Source organism: Salmo salar, chromosome 14, assembly GCF_965601325.2.
Source record: "Salmo salar chromosome 14, fSalSal1, whole genome shotgun sequence".
Taxonomy (NCBI): Eukaryota; Metazoa; Chordata; class Actinopteri; order Salmoniformes; family Salmonidae; genus Salmo; species Salmo salar.
Window position 1 is genome coordinate 73,202,684 of NC_138304.1, and position 22,739 is coordinate 73,225,422.

The window sequence follows — 22,739 nt, forward strand, 5'->3', positions numbered from 1 at the left end:
TTCATATATTAGAACATTTGCTACATGTCGGCCAAAATCCATCTTGCTCCATCTTTTCCCACAGCCGATCACCGGGCTTCTTCTCCTCACCATATTTGGTAGGGAATGAAACGCCAACAGGATGCTTCACATTTGTACATCCGGTGAAATATGTGTCTCATTGTTCTATCTGTGTCCGATGGGGATCAAAAAGAGTAGCAACTTCCGCGTTCTTTGCATAGCAACAGGCGAAGATGGCGGATTGTACGGACCCCGTTAAATAACGTGTGGGAAGTTGAAACCGAAAGAAGCCAGAAGTTGGGGTTTTTAAACTCTAAAACGGAGTGACAGAGTCCTCCACGGACTTACATCGTAAGCAATGGCATCAGCTAATGTCCGGATCGGCCAACAAGCCTTGACCGTGCTGGATGTGGCACTTCGCGTCCCTTGCATCTTTATTATCGACGCCATTTTTAACTCTTACTATGATCCTGGGTCAGGATGGGCCGGGACAGCGGGGAAGATTTTAATCCGAGTCATGGGTAAGATAATTATTCGTTTTGGACCCCTACATGCGAGCAACTACCACCCTCTTGACAGCTAGCTAGTTACTATTGTACACATCAGGGTGGCTGAGCCGCGTCACGTCAATGGCGAAGGGCCTCGACTACAGTCCACTCCTTCCAAAGCCGATTTACCAGCGATAACAACTTGAAGACCTTGTTTTGCGCAGTTGTTAGCCAGCTAGGTAGCTAATAACTCTATCCCAACGAATTGTATGCTTCCTAGTACAGTTAACTAGCCAACTAAGTAACGCGTTAACTAATATTTTGGTCATATGCCTGTCTATCAGACAAATTAATGCCAGCCAGGTGTTTTAAGATATTTTACTTAGGGCCAAGTAGTTAGTAAACTTGTGAAGTATAGGCTAAACCTGTTGTGTCCATAAAGGACAAATAGTTGACGGTGTGGCCTTCATTTTGGTCTGTCAATACTGTCAGACAAACATGTTTAGATGTCAAACAAACGTCTAACTAGCTTACAGAACTCAATGTGCCTTTTTGGGGCATACTTACTGCCCTCAATTCCAACACAATGTTTGCGTGACAAACAGCCTACCTACCTAGTATACAAGTTACACTATATATAGAAAAGTATGTGGACACCCCTTCAAATTAGTGGATTTAGCTATTTCAGCCATACCCGTTGCTGACAGGTGTATAAAATCGAGCACACATGCATGCAATCTCCGTAGACTATGGAACGCCGCTTGGGTCTTTAGATGCATGTCAAATAACACTAGTTGACGCTTTAAATAAGCTTTTAATTTGACACGTCAAATAACACAATTATGTTGTGTGTTCTGAATTTGCACGTGCAAGCCAAGCGCCACCACTGTCAAACTGTACTAAAGAAGTCTGCAAACAAGCACACACTGGCCAGGAACAATGTGTTTACAATACCGCGTTGGTAATAAGGCATTATTTGTTCGACCGCCCAAAGCTAACGTTATAAGCAGCCAGCTAGCTTCATCTGGCTAGTGAGGCTCAACCTGACCGGGTTATGTGTTGTGAAGATGGCCACAAAGATTAGGCAGATTAGTGGAATTTGCGGTTTGCCTTCAAAATAAAAGTACCTCTTTTGAAAGTGATGCAGAAGCTTACAATTGGTGGAATCACGCCATATTTAGACTAGATGATGTTAAACAAGGTTGGAATGTGACGCAATGAAATGGGGTATCAGTCTACTCGGTGACACCCACAGAACACAACTGTGAAGAGTTTACGCAAATATTAGCGTTGTAGTTCTTATTGCGGGACTATGACTGTTCACAGTCAGCCTATTGTGTGTATTGACATTCATATTGCACTGTACAGCTTTACCTAAGGATTGGGGTTCAATGAAATGGGGTATCAGTCTACTCAATACCCAATATTTTTTCCCAACGTCCTCCTCAGAGTTATCAGACTTCAAAACATCAACGCAGTATTGTTTTTCCTCTGGAATAGTGTTCAATACACATAGGTTGACAATAAATGTGCCTCAATTGAGTTGTTTCAGAGTCCTGCAATAAGAGCTATGACGCTAATGTTCTGAGTGTCACTGAGTAGACTGATACCCCATGTCATTGATCCACAACCCATTGATCCACAATCCATAGGTAATGCTGTACCATTGAAATAAGAATGCCCCCAATGCAATTCTAAAGTATAAAACATCCAGTATGGGTTTTTTTTTCTTAGTTTTTTTTGTCAAATTAACAAAATGTCTTTTGATTTTAAATAACATTCTCGTTTAGCATGATCTATTCAATTATGACATTCTATTTGTATTCAATTGCATCAGTCAATGACATACTTTTATTTTGAAGGCTAACCGCAAAGTCCACTATTGTGGCTAGCTTCACATAGATGGGTCCGACCACCATTAATCAAATAAGAGCTGTCCTATAAATTAGGGATGTTTTAGATGACACCTAGCTATATAGTTAGCTAGCTAACTATATAGCTACTGAAACAGATTGTCGTTTTGCTGTGTTTTTTGGAAAGAACATTGTTCGCGTCCATCAGCTAGCTAGCTTTTTTACAACCAGCACTGTCCAGAGCTTGGGGAAGGGCAGGTGCGCGAGACAACTTTACCAGCATCGTAGCATACATATCGATGAATCGTTGTGACATATGAAATACGAGTGATAGTGTAATCACTGTGTAAAAACTATGTACAAAATTAATGAACGTGTTAAATTATTAATGAGATGTAGTCATATCCAGGTCCTGATTGGTCAACAAGCTTATTGGACACATCAAATAGTGTTATTTGACGTATCTTTTTTGACACCTAAAGACCCAAACGGCATTCCATAATAGACAAACATTGGCAGTAGAATGGCCTTACTGAAGAGCTCAGTGACTTTCAACGTGGTACCGTCGTAGGATGTCACCTTTCCATCAAGTCAGTTCTTTGAATTTCTGCCCTGCTTGAGCTGCCTGGTCAACTGTAAGTTCTGTTATTGTAAAGTGCAAGCGTTTAGGAGTAACAATGGTTCAGCTGCAAAGTGGTAGGCCACACAAGCTCATAGAACGGGACTGCCGAGTGCTGTACAGTGTAAGAATCGTCTATCCTCGGTTGCAACACTCACTACTGAGTTCCAAACTGCCTCTGGAAGCAACGTGAGCACAATAACTGTTCGTTGGGAGCTTCATTAAATGGGTTTCTAGGCTGAGCAACCGCATTGCCAAGTGTCGACTGGAGTGGTGTAAAGCTCGCCGCCATTGGAGCAGTGGAAATGCGTTCTCTGGAGTAATGAATCACTCTTCACAATCTGGCAGTCCCATGGACAAATATGGGTTTGGCGGATGCCAGGAGAACGCTACCTGCCCCAATGCGCATAGTGCCAGCTGTGAAGTTTGGTAGAGTAGGAATAATGGTCTGGGGCTGTTTTTCATGGTTCGGGCTAGGCCACTTAGTTTCAGCGAAGGGAAATCTTAACGCTACAGCATACAATGACATTCTAAATTGTTGTGTGCTTTCAACCTTGTGGCAAAAGTTTGGGGAAGGCCCTTACCTATTTCAGCATGACAATGCTCCTCGTGCACAAAGCGAGGTCCATACAGAAATGGTTTGTCAAGTTCGGTGTGGAAGAACTTGACTGGCCTGCACAGAGCCCTGACCTCAACCCCATCGAACACCTTTGGGATGAATTGGAACGCCGACTGCGAGCCGGCTTAATCGCCCTATATCAATGCCTGACCTCACTAATGTTCTTGTAGCTGAATGGAAGCAAGTCCCCACTAATATTCCAACTTCTAGTGGAAAGCCTTCCCAGAAGAGTGGAGTCTGTAATAGCAGCTAAAGGGGGACCAACTCCATATTAATGCCCATGATTTTGGAATGAGATGTTCGAGTAGGTGTCCACATACCTTTGGTCATTTACATTTTAGTCATTTAGCAGACGCTCTTATACAGAGCGACTTAGAGTGAATGCATACATTTCATTTTTTTAAATGTATTTATTATTTACTTATTTTGTTATTTTTTTCCCGTACTGGCCCCCCCGTGGGAATCGAACCCACAACCCTGGCGTTGCAAACACCATGCTCTACCAACTGAGCCACATGTGACCGTCATGTAGTGTACCATACTACTCTCTCCTTGCAAACATGTCATTTAGAGCTATGTAATGTTTTTCAGACACATTTTTAGTTTCCCTTGCCAGAAGATACCGACCCCACCATTGTGGTTGTTTACACTGAGCTGCACTGGGGTAGGAACGCAATCATGGTTACATTAAGACACCATGGAGCCGGCGTGAGATATGGGTCGCAAAACATACCTTGATGCATTGATGGGATATGACACTGTACTCCATTAGACCTTTATCCACACTGATACATCGAAGATTAACGGTAGGGTCGGTATTTTCTGGCAAATAGTTTGCCTAAACAGTAAGATACTGCCAAATGACTGATTCCTCTCCAGCTAACTGTAGTTCTAAACCTTATCATAAATCAATACTTGTTGTACAGTAGGGGGTTTATTTCTCGTGATGGCATGAAGGTAAAACATTTTTGTTGTTGCATGCACTGCAGAAACAATTTGTATGTTGACACTATGGTTTCAATTTGTTTCAGGTATCACGGTCTCCAGTGTGGTCCTGGTGTTATCACAGAAGGCCCTATTCAAGGTCTACACACTATTCTTCGCTGTGCTCCTGGGAGTGGCGGCCGTTCTTATCAACTACTACGCCACATCTCACATAGACTTCTACAGCGCCTACTACAAAGCAGCGCTGGGCTTCAGACTCCTACCACGAAATGGGCCCACCCTATGGCTGGGCATGGCCGTGGTGCAACTCCTTTTTGGCATGGGCTATGTGGTGCTGCTAAACCTTCAGTCTGTGTTTGCTGCTCTTATGGTCCTGGATATCATGATTCCGCTGTTGGGGCTCATAATCGAGCTTCCCGTGGACGTACGGCAACTGGTAGCGGTGGCCTCTGGCCTGGCACTGGCTCTGAACACAGCTGTGTGCCTGGCCCTTAAGCTCAAGTGGTTCTACTACTCCTGCCGCTACGTCTACCTGCTGGTGCGTCACATGTACCGCATCTACGGGCTGCAGCTTCTGGTGGAGGACACCTGGAAGAGGATCCGCTTCCCGGACGTGCTGCGTGTCTTCTGGCTCACACGCATGACAGTGCAGGCCATCATCCTGGTCTACGTGGTCAAGGTGGTGCGGCATGAGAGCGGCGACCACAGCTACCTGACATGGGACGTTTTCTGGGACCTGTTCAGCAACCTCATCATCAGCGGCTGTGACTCTATGCTGACAGTGTTGGGCATGAGCGCCGTCATCTCCTCCATCGCGCACTACCTGGGCCTCAGCATCCTAGCATTCATCGGCTCCACCGAGGAGGAGGACAAGCGGCTGGGCTTCGTGGCACCCGTTCTCTTCTTCATCCTGGCCCTGCAAACGGGCCTCAGTGGCCTGGACCCTGAGGAACGGCTGGTGCGGCTCAGCCGCAACATGTGCCTTCTGCTGACTGCCATCCTGCACTTCATCCATGGCATGACGGACCCCGTGCTCATGTCGCTGAGTGCCTCGCACGTCTCCTCCTTCCGCCGCCACTTTCCGGTCCTGCTGGTGTCGCTCTGTCTCTTTGTGCTGCCTGTTGTGCTCAGTTACGCCCTGTGGCACCACTATGCCCTCAACACCTGGCTGTTCGCCGTCACGGCCTTCTGCGTGGAGCTCTGCCTCAAGGTGGTGGTGTCGCTGACGGTCTACGGCCTCTTTATGGTGGATGGCTACTACAACGTGTTGTGGGAGAAGCTGGACGACTATGTCTACTACGTGCGCTCCATGGGCAGCGTCATCGAGTTTGTCTTTGGCGTCATCATGTTTGGCAACGGCGCCTACACCATGATGTTTGAGGCGGGCAGCAAGATCCGCGCCTGCATGATGTGCCTCCACGCCTACTTCAACATCTACCTGCAGGCTAAGAACGGCTGGAAGACCTTCATCAACCGGCGTACGGCCGTCAAGAAGATTAACTCCCTGCCGGAGGTGAAGGGCGACCAGCTGCGCGACATTGAGGACGTCTGCGCTATATGCTACCAGGAGTTTGCCACGTCTGCGCGCATCACCCCGTGCCAACACTACTTCCACGCACTCTGCCTCCGTAAGTGGCTCTACATCCAGGACACATGTCCCATGTGCCACCAGAAGGTGTACATTGAGGAGGAGGTCCGTGACAAGGCACCCTTCTCCAACAACAACGGCTACGTGGCGCCAGGCGGGGACCTAGGCCAGTTTGCAGAGCCCGGCGGGGCAGAGGACGAAGCAGCCGCAGGTGGAGCTGAGCCTGAGAATGAACTACTGGAGGATAATGACAGTATTGAGTATGACGAGGATGAGTGGGGGACACAGAACAGGGAAACGCCTATAGAGGAAGACTATATTAATGATGACACAGACTCTAATGGGGACTGATCAGAATATAGAGAGAAATATATTATATATATTTAAGTTAAACAATTTTCTCAACATCAGGGATGTCATTTATTTTCTCTTTTTAGATTTGTTTCCTTTCTTGTTTGTCTTTGGGCTAGCTGCAGAGGTGTAATTGCTATGACTGAGTGTGCCTAGGTGGTTGGGTGTCCCAAGAGGTGCAGTTCAGTGTGAGACCCACATTCCTCGTGTTTTGTAGGGATGCCGTTGGTCGTGTGTTTGCTGTTTTGCTGAAAGAAGGTAAGCTAAGAGCCGAGAGGGGTTCCGCAGCACCGAGAGCTCCGCGCTTAGAAGAGGTTTAATTAAAACGTGACGTGCTACTGTAATCACTGATATACCTCTTATCATTACTACTGGTCTCTTGTGTGACCTTGGTTAAATTGTGTACGTTATTGTACATGTAATAAAAATACACGTTCCCTTAGAAAAGATGTTGTATTCAAATTAGTGTTTTGACTCTACTTTACTCGATTTCAGATGTTTGAGTCTTACCTTGAAACTGAAATTGCACCATGTTTTGATCAGACCATGTGTTAAGTGATCTCTGCATTTCAACTAGCTCACTTCAAATAGTTGTAGCCATAGCCCCATAGCCAGGGGAAGTAGGGGTACTGAGGGTGCTACAGCACCCCCTGAAAAATATGAATAAAAACAATTTTAAAACAATATTTTTTTTGCCATTTTTTTTTTTCTTCTTACAAAAGTGCACTGGGCCTTTAAAGTTGAACTGACAGCGTTAACTACTTTGCAGATACGAATCAGACAACCATAATATCAGTAAAAAATATCAAATTCCCAGTATGCTATAAAACCAACAAAGGTTTTACACATAGGTTATTTTACTCAATATTCCATGATGTACACTTAGGCATTGTTGGCAGAATAGATGGATGGAGTTGACTGCCTAATTAATATAATTCACCTATACATTTCTTGGTAGTCCACAAAATATTGCTATCAGGTTGTAAATCACAGCTGGCCTGATGCATTGTTTGCTGCCTCTATTCGGGATGCACTCTCAGTTTCAATGACTCAATATTTTGGACAAAAACGGACAAATGTAACGAAGGCTGGGAATGTCAATCAAACTAGCAAGGGCAATGATCACAGGTCAGTCATTACGGTGGCTAATAGAATAGGGTATCAACTTATGTACCAAGCTAAAAACACGGAGGCTAGCTAGCTGCTAGGAGGATGTCTTGTCATTGGAGGAGTGGGTGAGTGACTGACTTTTCCCACTCAATGTTTTTCGGTGGCTGTACATGGCTAGAGATGCAGATGTCATTTGGTTAGCTAGTAAGAACTTGAACTGCTATCTAGTTAGTACATCTCTTGCATTCGCAAATTCACTCAGGCTATCTACACTGATTTTCAGAGCACTCTCGTCTGAGTGTCAGAGCGCAGAATAACTGAATTCACGAACGCACAACACCTGCTAGATATGACCGGTGTCAGTAAACATAGGCAAAAAAAAGTAATTGTTAGTCATGAACGCTTTAGATAACATGTAAACAGCCTAACCAGCTCTGCTAGGGCGATTAAAATGGTCAGAGTGAGGCGTTCTTTCATTTGTGTCTGGAAGTAGCTAGTAAGTTAGCCAACTTTAGACAGCGTGGGAGCATGGTTGGGACAAGAATTAATGCATTGGCAGGCAAGCTGCAGAAGGATGAGTAGGCTACAATTCCCCATCATTTATCAGTGCAATTTTGACGGGCAACTAGCTGAAAGTTTGAGATGGTTTAGCTAATGTCCCTTATCTTGTTGTTGATGTGCATAACTGAGGGAGAGTGAGACTACCTTTTCATGGTTGTTTGATCAATAAGACTGTAAAGTTCCTAAATCTAAGAGGACTCCCGTGGTATTTACATATTTTCAGAAATCCATTCAGGTGTATTTGTGGCTTCTGGTGAATGCATTCTAATCTAAAGGTTGCGTTGTTGCAACTGCCTGTAAACACACAGTCCAGTTCAAAGTGAATGATGGCAGGCCTGTGTGGCAAATAGCTTGTTTACGTAAATGCCTACTCTAGCTCTGATTGGTTATGGTGGACCGGTCTGCGTAGACTCCTGGACGAGACAGATGTTTTATTTACTGAACTGTCTATTAAGCACGGCCGCTTTCCCATTCTATATTGCTGTAGAATTTTCACAAATGCCTTACTATACGTAATTCCCAAACATTCTAAGAATTTATGAAAATGACCATATCTAAGTGCTTGCTTGTCAGAAAATGTTTTAAAAGGTGTCATTCTTCCTGGGCGTGTGAACAGATTTTAATAATATAAAATGCTATCAGTTCCACTTTAAGAGTGCTAGTGGACCGATATTGTGTCCGTAACTCAGGCAAAAATATTTTTTCTGCACCCCCTCACTAGCCATTGTCAAGGAAGTGAGTTTGTGTTGATGCAGGACGTATTGCCCCACCTACCGTCAACCTATCATGTCAACACGGAGCCCTCCGCATTGTTACAAAATTTGAGAGGCGTCTGGCGGTGCGGTACAGAGCTTGATTTGGCCTCTGCATGCCTCCAGATGATTGGCTATTGCGTCACACCCTCCATACCAGGCCTCCGAACACATGGTCAGATCAAGCATACATTGGCTTTTATCCATTCTATTGCAGTTTTAAAACACAACTAAAATTACATTATTTAAAAATGGCAACGGCTTCCAGAGAAACTAAAGTTTACAATGTTATTTTCAATATTAATTATTATCAAGAAATGTAACTTAACTGCTGAAAGTATCACTTGCCCTAATCAGGAATTGAAAGCTGTGCTTTGTTTCTTTCAGCAATGAAGGACTTTGATTATTGGTTTAGTTAGCTTTTTAATTAAAAGTAAAACTGTTCATTTAGCCATTTGTTAGATCATCTTTAATAGTGGTTTGGTCAGTAAGTACCCAAGAATACCATCAAACACTGTAGTGAATGCACCCTTTTCATCACAGCATGACATGATGAGCAGTGATGAACTTTGAGCTGTTTTGACAAGTACCTAGGAGGAACTACCAGGGATAAGGGATCGACATTTTCCAACTCTGCCTACAACACACAAACCAAATTCAAACCAAATGCTGAATCCTCACATAGATACTTGACAATGCAGCCATTATTATAATTTTTTTGGCAAAACAAAGGTACTTCTGATCACACATGGCTACTAATGTAATAATGCCTCGAAATAAAATGAGTAGCACATCCTGTTTTAAACCACAAGGTGGTAACATTACAACATTTTTATAAACTTTGCTTTACCAACAGACAGCACGGGATGATTCCCTAGTTGTTGGATATTTGATTGCCCATTTAGCCGAATGTATGTACATTGGAACATTTTATTTTTGTAATGACTGATTAATTTAAATGTGATACGTTTTGTGTTGCATTTTGGGAAATGTGGTTTACTACTACTCGAGGCGGAGCTCAGTCATGATGAAACTTGGACCAACATATCTCTGGAGACGTGGTAGCAAGAATAATTAATCTAGCTAGATGAATATATCTATGATATGTGAAAATGTCAGCTCAATGTAGTAAATGATGATAGAGGAAGAACACGAGAAGAGAAACAACTTATTGGGTCGCAAGTGGAAGTAATCGAGGAAGGCTTTCAGTCGACGACTTGGCTCATAACATTGAGATCAGTTTTTGAGGCCATATCAAGACTTTCTGAGGAATTGCACGGACGTTTGCAGTGAAATTGCTTATTTCTCAAGCCAAAAAGAGGGGAAACGCAAACGCCACAATATTATTTTCTTACGGGTCGTCGTCAACTTATATTAGCAGGCATGCCAGAGTGGTGACATGCGGTTTTGTGCGATTAGCTTAAATTGGCTAGCTAGCTATTGTTTTCCATTCGCGAACTGCTCTGTCTTGCCAGGCACATTTAGTAATATATTATTCCAGAAATGCAACAGGAGCCGACTGCAGTTTGCTAAATACATTAGTATTTCCCAAGTACATGGGCATTACTTTATCTACAAAGTAACTTAGCAATAATAGCTAGCTAGTTTAACTTTACTTGTTAGTGTGGTTTGGCTAGTTTGACGGCTCTCAAATGATTACGCTAACGCGTTCAATGTTGGCTACTTACGTTACTACAGCAAACACCTTGGTACAGTAAGCTTGCTAGTTTTTCGAATTGGCTGGTTGGCAGTACTGTTCAATGTCAAACTGGAGGAGAACCTATCCATCTTATTTGAAGGCTTTTGGGATACACCAAAACATTTTTTTGTACGAACAACACATTTGCCACAATGTTCAAGCTTTGTCTTCAGAGAACTCTAAGACACACAGTCTCATCAAGAGCAGTGCTGGAAAGTGTCACGGCCGGAAAGGTTTTGAAGGTGTCCCACGTGCAAAGCTGTTGGATGGGAACGCTGGGACTCAACGAGCAGCGGGAGCACCTGAACTCTCCAAAAAGAGCAAAAGAATTCATCTACAGCCTTCACCCCAAAGAAAGAACATGTTTACTCAAAGAACTGCAGAGCTTTGAGTCCATAGCTATAGCACAAGGTAAGATAAAAATAGTTATTGTAATCAAGTTATGTCCTATTTCAAGGGTCGCTAATTGATATTGTTTCAGATAAATTATAGTCCATATCGTTCAGAGATGAGTAGAAATAAGTGGAGGGCGCCCAACCAGAGTGAGTAGGGGTGCAGCCAAAAAATGCAATCATTGAAAAGGAATGGGCGCAACGCTCACCCACCATTGAACATTATTTGTTTTATTTAAGCAAGGTTGAAAGAAGGCCATTGAAGTCAACACGTTAATCTTTTAAGCTTGCTTAAAATATATATAATCATGGTGGGCGTGTTGCTCCTTTTCAAATAGAAAGCAACATTTTCATAAGGCGTTTGGGTGGGGTTAGGAGACACCAGCGAAGAGGCCACTTTTATGATTCATACCTCTTTCCAAGGCGTTGCCTGTAACCTGCCCCCTCTCCCATTTCTATAGCCAGAATAGATTCAGATGCCTCAGAGCCTGCGTGAGATATGGCTTGGAAAACGTACCCCAACTGTTACGCAGAGAAGATTGACGGTACTTCTCTGTAATTTTTGGTATATTGTGACTATTCAGAATACAATGCCTTTCTCATGCCTGGATTGAGGTATGTTTTCTGAGCCATATCTCTCGGCCGGCTCCGTAGTGTCACAACCAAAACAAAAAGCAAATGCATCCAACAAGCTTGGAGTAATTATTGCGTGATAAGGATTTGGGACCATATACTGAACTTTTGATTACTTCAATACTAGGGCTGTCTACGACCAAAAAAAACCAACTTGTTTGACCGAAAGTTGTCTCTTCTTTCAACCAATCCATTGCAAAAAAATGTACTCATATTTTTCCATATAGACACACCCTATGTGTTTTAATAAAATCAACTATATCCATTGAGTTTGTCTGACGCTTTAAGCTTACGGTTTGATGCCTCGAGGGCGCCAGAGATCTAGATAAGCAGAAGAGAAAAAAAACTTAACCTTAACCCAACTATTTTCCTCGCCCCTGCTGGCTTTCGCAGATTCTGCCATTACTCTTCTGAAGATACCGGTAATATGCTACATGAGGAGTCGGCAAACTTTCTCATGTGGAATGCCAATTTCTTACCATTTCTACTAGGGATGCATGATATATCGGTGAACATATCGGAATCGGCCGATATTATCTAAAAATGCCAACATCGGTTTCGGGCCAATGTTAAAAACCGATGTCAAAGCTACCGTGCATAACTATATAATGTATGTACATGACGTGATGACGCCAAGTAAAATTTAGTGCTACATGTGCAACACAGCATTCCTAACCTAGCCCACACAATGTCTGCTGTGTGGATCGAGCAGTCATTTGAAAGAGTAATAACATTTCAGCAAGACGACTCCAAAGGTGAAATCCATTAAAGGCAAGATAATGGAATTCATTGCCCTTGACAATCAACCGTTCTCTGTCGTGGGTGATGTTGGCTTTTGCCGACTGATCGAGCACTGGTACACAATTATTTCAGATGTTGCCCTACCGGAGTTACAGTAATAGCGTCACTGCTATTAGCGTCATGACATACATACTATGGAATGCCGTTTGGGTCTTTGCGTGTCAAAAAAGATACAGTAGCACTGTCAAAGCTGTACAAAAAACTCTAAACACCGGCCACGAACTATGTGTTTACGATACCGCGTTGGTAATAAAGCATCATTTGTTCGACCGCAACTTCTGGAGTAGCTAGCTAGCTTTAGCATGGCACCTAGCTAGCACCAATACAACCAGTCTGAAAACAATGACCAGTAGAAACTGCAGTCATTTTCATTATTCTTAGCAATGATTTAGGAATCTTTGTGAGTAAGTATTAGCTAGGTTGCCACTTGTTGTTCGCCTACTGAAATTGAACTTCAGTTCATGAAAATAAATATTAACCCTGTTGCCCAAAGCTAACCTTATAAGCAGCCAGCTAGCTTCATCTGGCTAGTGAGGCTCGACCGGACCGGGTTATGTTTTGTGAAGCTTGCCACAATAAGGATTAGGGACAATAGTGGAATTTGCGGTTTGCCTTCAAGATAAAAGTATGTCATTGACAGTGATGCAAATTAATACAAACAGTAGAATTATGCCATACTTTTATTTTGAAGGCTAACCGCAGAGTTCACTATTGTGGCTATTCCTTATTGTGCCTAGCTTCACATAGATGGGTCTGATCACCATTAATCAAATAAGAACTGTCTTATAAATTAGGGTTATGTTAGATGATGACACCTAGTTATATAGTTAGCTAGCAAACGATAGTTACTGAAACAGATTGTCATTTTGCTATGTTTTTGGGAAAGAAAATAAACTTGGCAAAAAAAAGAAACAGCCCTTTTTCCAGGACTCGTGTCTTTCAAAGATAATTCGTAAAAACTCAAATAACTTCACAGATTTTCATTGTAAAGGGTTGAAACACTGTTTCCCATGCTTAAGTTGCTGCAGGGGGTGCTGAGATGTTGGCCGGGGTAGGGGTAGCCAGGTGGAAAGCATGGTCAGCCGTAGAAAAATGCTTATTGAAATTATCGATTATCGTAGATTTATCGGTGCAGTGGGCAGCTGGGAGGAGATGCTCTTATTCTCCATGGACTTTAGTGTCCCAAAACTTTTTGGAATTAGTGCTACAGGATGCAAATTTCAGTTTGAAAAGTTAGCCTTAGCTTTCCTAACTGACTGAGTATATTGTTTCCTGACTTCCCTGAAAAGTTGCATATCGCGGGGGCTATTCGATGCTAATGCAGAACGCCGCAGGATGTTTTTGTGCTGGTCAAGGGCAGTCAAGTCTGGGGTGAAACAAGGGCTATATCTGTTCTTAGTTCTACATTTTTTGAATGGGGCATGCTTATTTAAGATGGAGAGGAAAGCACTTTTGAAGAGCAACCAGGCATCCTCTACTGACGGGATGAGGTCAATATCCTTCCAGGATACTCGAGCCAGGTCGATTTAGAAAGGCCCGCTCACAGAAGTGTTTTAGGGAGCATTTGACAGTGATGAGGGGTGGTCGTTTCACCGCGGACCCATTACGCACGCAGGCAGTGATCGCTGAGATCCAGGTTGAAGACAGCAGAGGTGTATTTAGAGGGCAAATTGGTCAGGATGATATCTAAGAGGGTGCCCATGGTTACAGATTTAGGGTTGTACCTGCTAGGTTCCTTGATAATTTGTGTGAGATTGAGGGCATCTAGCTTAGATTGTAGGACGTCCGGGGTGTTAAGCATGTCTCAGTTTAGGTCACCTAACAGTACGAACTCTGAAGATAGATGGGGGCGATCAATTCACATATGGTGTCCAGGGCACAGCTGGGGACTGAAGGGGGTCTATAACAAGCGGCAACGGTGAGACTTGTTTCTGGAAAAGGGGGATTTTTAAAAGTAGAAGCTCGATTTGTTTGGGCACAGACCTGGATAGTATGACAGAACTCAGCTGGCTATCTTTGCAGTAGATTGCAACTCCGCCACCTTTGGCAGTTCTCTTGTCGGAAAATGTTATAGTTAGGGATGGAAATGTAAGGATTTTTGGTGGCCTTCTTCAGCTAGGATTCAGACACGGCTAGGACATCCGGGTTGGCGGATTGTTTTATTCACTGCTTTAGCACAAACTTAGGGAGGAGGCTTCTGATGTTAACATGCATGAAACCAATGCTTTTACGGTTACAGAAGTCAACAAATGAGAGCGCCTGGGAAATGGGAGGGATGCTGGAGGCTGCAGGACCTGGGTTAACCTCTACATCACCAGAGGAACAGAGGAGGAGTAGGATAAGAGTACGGCTAAAAGAACTGGTCGTCTAGTGCTTTCGGAACAGAGAGTAAAAGGAGCAGATTTCTGGGCGCGGAAGAATAGATTCAAGGCATATTGTACAGACAAGGGTATGGAGGACGTGAGTACAGTGGAGGTAAGCCTAGGCATTGAGTGACGATGAGAGGTTTTGTCTTTAGAGGCACCATTTAAGCCAGGTGATGTCACCGCATGTGGGGGAGGTGGAACAAAAGGGTTAGCTTAGGCATATTGAGCAGGGCTGGAGGCTCTACAGTGAAATAAGACAAATCACTAATCAAAACAGCAATAGACAAGGCATATTGACATTAGGGAGAGGCATGTGTAGCCGAATGATCATAGGGTCCAGCGAGTAGCTAGGCGAGCTAGAGGCACAGCGATTGACAGCTAGCAGGCCGGGGATAGCAGATGGGCCTCAGGGGGACGTCGCAACGGGAGAGCCTGTTGAAACCCCCTCGGACGGTTACGTCGGCAGACCAGTCGTGATGGATCGGCGGGGCTCTGTGTCGGCAGCAAAGGGTCCATGCCAATTTGCAAAAGAGGTATTGAAGCCCAGGAATTGTCTGATGGATCTCTTCGGGTCGTCGGGAGATGGGCCTAGCTCGAGGCTAACTGGTGCTTGCTTCAGGACAGAGACGTTAGCCAGGAGAATCCACTCGGATAGCAGTTAGCTAGCTGCAATGATCCAGAGTAAAGGTTCAGAGCTTGCGGTAGGAATCCGGAGATGTGGTAGAGAAAAGCAGTCCGATATGCTCTGGGTTGATATTGTGCTGGCAGAAATTGACCAGGCTGAGGCTGGCAGATGTCCGAGTTAACGGTGATGACCGCTAGCAGTGGCTAACTGAATAGTAGCTAGTTAGCTGGCTAGCTGCTGAAGGGGGTTCCGGTTCTAAACTATAAAATAAATTGCAGATCCATACCACATTGGGTGAGGAGGGTTGCAGGAGAGTATGTTCAGTCCGTAGATGGAAATTGAGATTAAAAATATAAAAAATGTATACGAAGAAAAACCGATATATACACGGGACAAGACAATCAAAATAGACATCCCACTGCTACGCCATCTTGGGGTATTGTGTGTAGATTTTCAATTTTTTTTCTATTATCCAATTTAGAATAAGGCTGTAAAGTAACAAAATGTGGAAAAGGGAAAGGGTCTGAATACTTTCCGAGTGCACTGTAGTCACCTGTCATGAGATGTGAATGTCGGATACTGCTGCCTTGTTCCATGTCACTCTGTCTTCATGTTCAACAAGAAATTCCCAGGGGAGTCGCTTAGTGATTCAAGTAACTTTTTAGTATTTTTTTTGACAATCTTGTCACTACATTTTACATTTACATTTTAGTCATTTAGCAGACGCTCTTATCCAGAGCGACTTACAGTAGTGATTGCATACATTTAATTTCATGCATTAAAAAAAAACTTTTTTGTACTGGCCCCCCGTGGGAATCGAACCCACAACCCTGGCGTTGCACACACCATGCTGCCGTTGCAAACACCATGCTCTAACAACTGAGCCACTAGTTGTAAGCCTTGTGATTACGATATCAGCTTAAACAGCTTTTAACAAAGAAATTGCATTGAATATCAAGGCAGTATGGCGTTGTAGTAATCGGCTCTTTGAAATGATTACCCCGTTATCCAAACAAGAATACAACTATGTGCCAAGCATCATAATGAACAGATCAAGGGATGATTGACAGTTCACCCAACACTAAATCTGTAATGGCAAGACCATGTCTCAGCATTTTATGCCAATATACCAATAATAAGTTGGTTTACAAGATGGAGTGGTCAGAAGTGTGTTGAATAAATGCAGTTTCTCTCCCTTAGAAGCCATTAAAAAGCAAACAATAGGCTTGTCTGCAACTCCAATTTCAGTCAAATCGTTTTAGCAGATTTCTGGCTTTTTTGAGCTATGTAGTCATTTTACAATCTCTATGGCATCTGGCTGCATTGCTCATTGTTCACTGGCAAACAAAACATGTTGGCACATGTTTCCTTTTTCCTCTCAATTTAATTTAGGATGTATTTACTTTCACTACTTTTATTGAGACTAAATTGGCCATCAGAGACTAGACACAAACACACTTCTCCAATTTGGTTCCTAGCAGCAGGTACAGCTACTCTGTTATCTGATGTGTTGGCTGCTGGAGAAGTGCCAGTTCCTCAGAACTGTGACAGCTGGCAGATGGTGACGATTGCCACAGACGAGATGAATAGACAGCTCTGTAATTAGGCAGATGCACCACTCCAGCTAATCTCTGAGGGAACCAACCTATCATCGCAGCACTGCTGCCTGCTGTGCCAGTTGTTCAGAAAGGTAATTTAGAATGCAGTGTTGATATCGCTCTAAAATTATGTTGTCTAGGTCTCACTGATTCCTCTGAAATGAATGAAGTGGAGGACATTCGAGTGGCAGATGACATATGTAGCCTTATGCTATTTCTCATTGAACATCTACTGGCTGCGATTGCACAGATATCAATTTTGGAGTCATAGAAGTTTTGGGATATTTTCCCATCCACCCAGTATTTTTCCCCCATGAGTCAACAGAAATGAAATCAAACCATAAGCCTTTGTTGTGCCAGATGGTGTTGTTTCCTCAGTCACTACCAACATGTTTATTATTGGTTTTAGAGCGACAAAAGTAAAAGGCTCTGGACATTCATGTCCCATTTTTCACTCTCCCTCAAGCACTTTTCTTTCAGTCACAACATAAGTTTGTGGCTTCTATAGTCCACGCTAAAAACCTGTTCTCTTTTATAAGCGGCTGTGCACTCATGAGCAGTTTGGCCTGCTGTTTTTGAATTAATAAGTAGGCTATTTCATGACATCAATTGTGTTTCCATTCCCATTTAACTGCGTCAGTTGGGGGTCACCTCACCCTAGTCTTGGGTTACCCCTCCAGAAATAGCGCCCCAACCCCTCTGTCTCAAGGGAGCATCTTTGACCTATTCCAACCATGGTCACATTTAGAGTTGTGAATCTGCTTAGTGCTGTGCTGGGGTTTGTGTGTTTGTTTTTAAAACTGAACTCTTAATCAAAGACCAAATTGGGGCTAAAGGCATTTGTCTCCCATAATTCACCCACGATGCACCTGGCCATGTCTCAGAGTGCAACCTGCTCTAGTGACCAAATGCATCTAAAACTAGAATTGAAAACTCAATCTCTTTTATGAGACATGGAAATAAATCACCTTTCTACTCTGGACCCATGCTGCTACTATCACAACCAGGGGTTGGAACTAAAATCATTTTTCAATCGCTTCGTTCTGAACAGAACCATTTATTTAGTTTTGAGTTTCTGTTCCACTGTTCCGACCAGCAAAATAAAGTTCTGAACCGGTTGGAACCCCCAAAAAGTACCTGGTTTATGTCATTCCTTTTTAACCTGAAAGTCTAAGCCTTTAGGGGGGACAGGACTTTCGTGTACGATTTTGATTCTGTGACTCTAATAATTTTTATTTTCTGTTCCCTAAACCGGTTCCAACACCTGACTACTACTAATGAATGGGGGGGAAAAACTAGAGTAATGGGAGATGTGCATGCCTGTCCACATTCACTCCCACAAAACAGTTGACTGACTAGTAGTACTATAACTTCTAAACACAGAAACACATTTACTGAATATGCTACCAAGAATTTGTTTCCCCCAAGACTATTGAATATTGGCACCTCTTGGCTAGAGCAGAGTAGTTCATTCAACGTTAGGCCTATACAGTGAATAATATGCTGGAAAGTTTGCAGAAACACCTCTGTGCCAAGCTTTTTGGGAGAGAAAAAAGAGGGTGGATTAGGATCTGAAAGATCTCCCCAAGTGCACATAATTTTGCAAATATAAATGTTTATGTTTTTGATGTTCTTGCCTTTCAGAGACGCAAGAGACTTCACCGCTTACTCCAGCTCAGATCAGATACGGTAAGATAAAAGCTGTCACTCAAATTATGAATAAAACATTTTTTGTACCATACAGATATTTATAGCTCAAAAGTTTTCACAGTGGGATCGAAGAGGTCTACCCTTCCGGAGCCACATTATACACCTTGGAAAAGAGTCTCTAATGGTTTTATCAGCTTTGTTTCCCAGTCTCTCTACCCTAGTGCTATTTATCTCAAAATAACCAACAATATAGTGTGTGTGTAGGGAAATGTTCAAGTCAGCCATTGAAAATGACAGTTGGTGTCAGCTTTCGAACAGTGGTACTGAGCTAGTTTTTGCCAAGCTGTCTGACAGTATAGAAATTGTCAGTAGTACATCGCCCCCATAAACATACAGTACACGCAGGCACAAACAAGCATGTGGGAGTCACTTAGTGACAGGGTAAGAGTCCGTCACTCGCATCATTCAACAGGAACATTCCTATTCACATGATGGACTCCCAAGACAGATTGATTTTAGCAGCAAACTATAAGAATATTTGTATTTTTAATATTCTTTACAATTTTGCTTGCAGTGCTCCTACACAATGCAATCCCCTTCATTGGTTTTGGCTTCCTGGACAATGCCATCATGATTGCTGCAGTAAGTGATATGACTTTTTTAGGTGGTTGAATTTACATATTGTTTAGTTTTAAATTAGCATTTGAAATGTATTTTGTATTTCACATTGTAGATGGTCTATGGGAGGATGAATGGGAGCATTGAGATTTGTTTTGTTTTTGGAAGTCAACATGAATATCTAACACCAAGAAACAATTGTCAATGTAATATTTCTGCTTTTGACTTTCAGGGAACTCAGATTGAGTTGTCTATAGGGGTCACCTTTGGACTATCAACCATGGCAGGTAAGGTTGATTGTGATCTGAAACATTCAAATGTAGCAGCAGCTCCCTCAATGGACATTGGTTGACTTGGAATACTTCAACATTCTGAGTGGTGCAGCGGTCTAAGGCATTGCATCTCTGTTCAAGAGGCGTCACTTCTGTCCCTGGTTCGAATCCAGGCTGTATCACATCCAGCCGTGATTGGGAGTACCATAGGGCAGCTTACAATTGGCCCAGCATCGTCCGGGTTTGGCCGGGGTAGACTGTCATTGTAAATAAGAATTTGTTTTTAACTGACTTGCCTAGTTAAATAAAGGTTAAAAAACTGCCTTACAGGGGTCAATTATCTTACAGTATAACCAAAAGAGCAAAATAAACAGTCTAGACAGCCTCTTACCAACTGGGTACATTAACTGTTGCTATGGATACCACATCAAAAGACACCCCTGTCCTGATTTCAGAGTGAAACCAAAAGTACATATTGGGTTACCATCTGATTTGGATGGTGATGATGGTATACCCAGTCTAGTATGTTCCACATCCTGTGACAGTAGATGGCATTCATTTTACCCTCCACTATGGGGCCTGATGGATTTTGTAGGCTACTTTTTTGGAAGCATGTAGACTACTGTCCCTGAATGGAGTTCAACTGACAAATACTTTCGTTTATTTGATGTCTGCTTTTTCCATTGATGGCTACGGCAGCTATTACAATTGGGCTAAAGCATCTCCCGAGAATTGTGGGATGCTTTTGTTTAGGCAGTACACCTTTGTTTAGAGTAGAATAATGTGTTTCCCTCATGCCAAATTAATATGTATTTAACTGATTGAGCACATCTGATCAGTCCCAAACAACTGCTTTTGCAAGGCTTCGGATTCGTTAGATTGAGATACTCACATTCTGCTTATGCTCCCCCAAAATACTTTTTACTACACCAAAACAAAAACTAATTTCAGGATGCAACACTAGTGTGTGGAACTGAATTCCTGGACCACTCTAGCACCTTGGGGTTCACTTTTGCATTATCACCACTATCCAAGAAATAACGATTTAATCAGTGAGTACAAGAACATATAGATGCTTGCCAAATCCAATTATCATAGTCAGTGCTGTCTAATGCTGGCTCATGTTAATACACATCGATCTACTTGAATGTACTGTGCTTGAAATTGGCTTGTCTCATCCATAATTTACCAAGTGCTATTTTATAGTGCCACTACACATCCTCACCACAGTGCAATTTATGGCTGCTCTTTATCCCAGTGTGATGCACAAGCAGCGTTTTCACGATGCTGTCAGGGTTTAAAGCAGCCAGATCTAAGTAGTTCCTTGGGCTGGTCAATATTGTGGCTGACTTTTGAGAGCTCACTGATGCTAATGAAATGGTGATAATACAATTCAGTACACTGATCTAATTGCAAACTATAGAGACAGTGGCTGAACTTTAAAAAAAAATATCAACAGCCTCTCATCATTGTTACATGTTTAAACAAAGATCAGAAGAACAGGAGCAGTTGTATTGAAAAAGATTGAACTCATTTTGAGAATCGTTTGGTTGAAAGACTATGCATAAACTCCTGTTATTCCCCTTCTGTTACAGCTGCAGCTCTTGGGAATTTGGTTTCAGACCTGGCTGGACTTGGGTAAGAGGACCAACCACTCCTCCGTTAGTTCTATCACAATCTAAATATTAGATCTATCAAAGCCGTGCAAGTACTTCGGGCGGGGGGGGTCCACAGGTTACTGGGTAGAGGGGAATGATTATGAAATGAGTGTGTGAATTTCTTTTCTGTGAAAATTCTAATTTGACCTTGAAATGGAAGGGTAATAAAAAAAATTACATGACTACCATAGCTGGGTTTCTTATATTGTCCTTCTGTGGGCAGTCTTGCAGGATACGTGGAAGTCCTAGCTTCCAGGCTAGGGATGCAGGTTCCTGACTTGACCCCCAAGCAGGCAGACATGTGGCAGACCAGGGTTAGCTCCCACATGGTGAGTGTTTAGAAATTATCTTTATGGGCTGGCCTAGTACTGGACTAAAAATCTTAATCTGGTTATGAGAAACTGAACATATATAAATTGAGATATTTAGAGGCTGGCTGGGTTACTAGTTATCCATGTTCAAAGAGTTATGATAACCTAATAGACATGCATTATTCTCAGGGAAAAGGCATTGGAGTCACAATCGGATGCATTCTCGGAATGTTCCCCCTGCTATTCCTAGGAGATGATGATGATGAGCACAAGAAAAAAGAAGCACAAACAAACACCCCAAACTCTTAACAGCATGTAAACTATCTTTTTGGTCTCGAGCCAATTGCAACAAGCATCATCAGCATGATTTTAGTTGATCTCTATCTCTGAAAACCTTCTCTATTTCATTATATATGCCATTTACCAGATGCTTTTATCCAGTGACTTAGTCATGGGTGCATACATTTTATGTACGGATGGTCCCGGTAATCAAACCCACTATTCTGGCATTGCAAGCACCATGCTCTACCAACTGAGGTACCAGATAATCTTCTGAAAATGTATTATGAGCCATTAGGCTTATAAAGTAGTTGCATTTGATGGCAAGGTATTTTCGCAGGATGGATTTCGTTGATGAGTTGAACATTTGTTTGAGATTAAGTTAAACCAATGTACACTACCGGTCAAAAGATTTAGAACTCTGCAGCAGAGGTAACTCTGGGTCTTCCATTCCTGTGGTGGTCCTCATGAGAGCCAGTTTCATGATGGCTCTTGATGGGTTTTTGCGACTGCACTTGAAGAAACATTCAGTTCTTGACATTTTCCATATTGACTGACCTTCATGTCTTAAAGTAATTATGGACTGTCATTTCTCTTTGCTTATTTGAGCTGTTCTTGCCATAATATGGACTTGGTCTTTTACCAAATAGGGCTATCTTCTGTATACCCCCCTACCTTGTCACAACACAAGTGATTGACTCAAACGCATTAAGGAAAGAAATTCCACAAATAAACTTTTAATAAGGCACACCTGTTAATTTAATTGCATTCCAGGTGACAACCTCATGAAGCTGGTTGAGAGAATGCCAAGTGTGCAAAGCTGTCATCAAGGAAAAGGGTGGCTACTTTGAAGAATCTAAAATCTATATTTTGATTTGTTTAACACTTGTTTTGGTTACTACATTATTTCATAGTGTTGATGTCTTCACTATTATTCTACAATGTAGAAAA

The 22,739-nt window shown here is 42.7% G+C and overlaps 2 protein-coding genes across 2 annotated transcripts; both read left to right on the forward strand.

Moving 5' to 3' along the window:
• The first annotated feature begins 191 nt into the window (after positions 1-191).
• LOC106569923 (E3 ubiquitin-protein ligase RNF139) lies at positions 192-6,910 on the forward strand. Its single transcript, XM_014141661.3, has 2 exons — positions 192-521; positions 4,611-6,910. The coding sequence occupies exons 1-2, from the start codon at positions 359-361 to the stop codon at positions 6,461-6,463; spliced, it is 2,016 nt and encodes a 671-aa protein (XP_013997136.1). The 5' UTR covers positions 192-358; the 3' UTR covers positions 6,464-6,910.
• Positions 6,911-10,463: 3,553 nt separating this feature from the next.
• LOC106569922 (transmembrane protein 65) lies at positions 10,464-22,104 on the forward strand. The gene is made up of 7 exons (XM_014141660.3): positions 10,464-10,996; positions 18,645-18,689; positions 19,225-19,292; positions 19,501-19,555; positions 21,136-21,178; positions 21,422-21,527; positions 21,699-22,104. Exons 1-7 carry the CDS (start codon positions 10,738-10,740, stop codon positions 21,816-21,818), a joined length of 696 nt encoding a protein of 231 aa, XP_013997135.1. The 5' UTR covers positions 10,464-10,737; the 3' UTR covers positions 21,819-22,104.
• Positions 22,105-22,739: the final 635 nt, after the last annotated feature.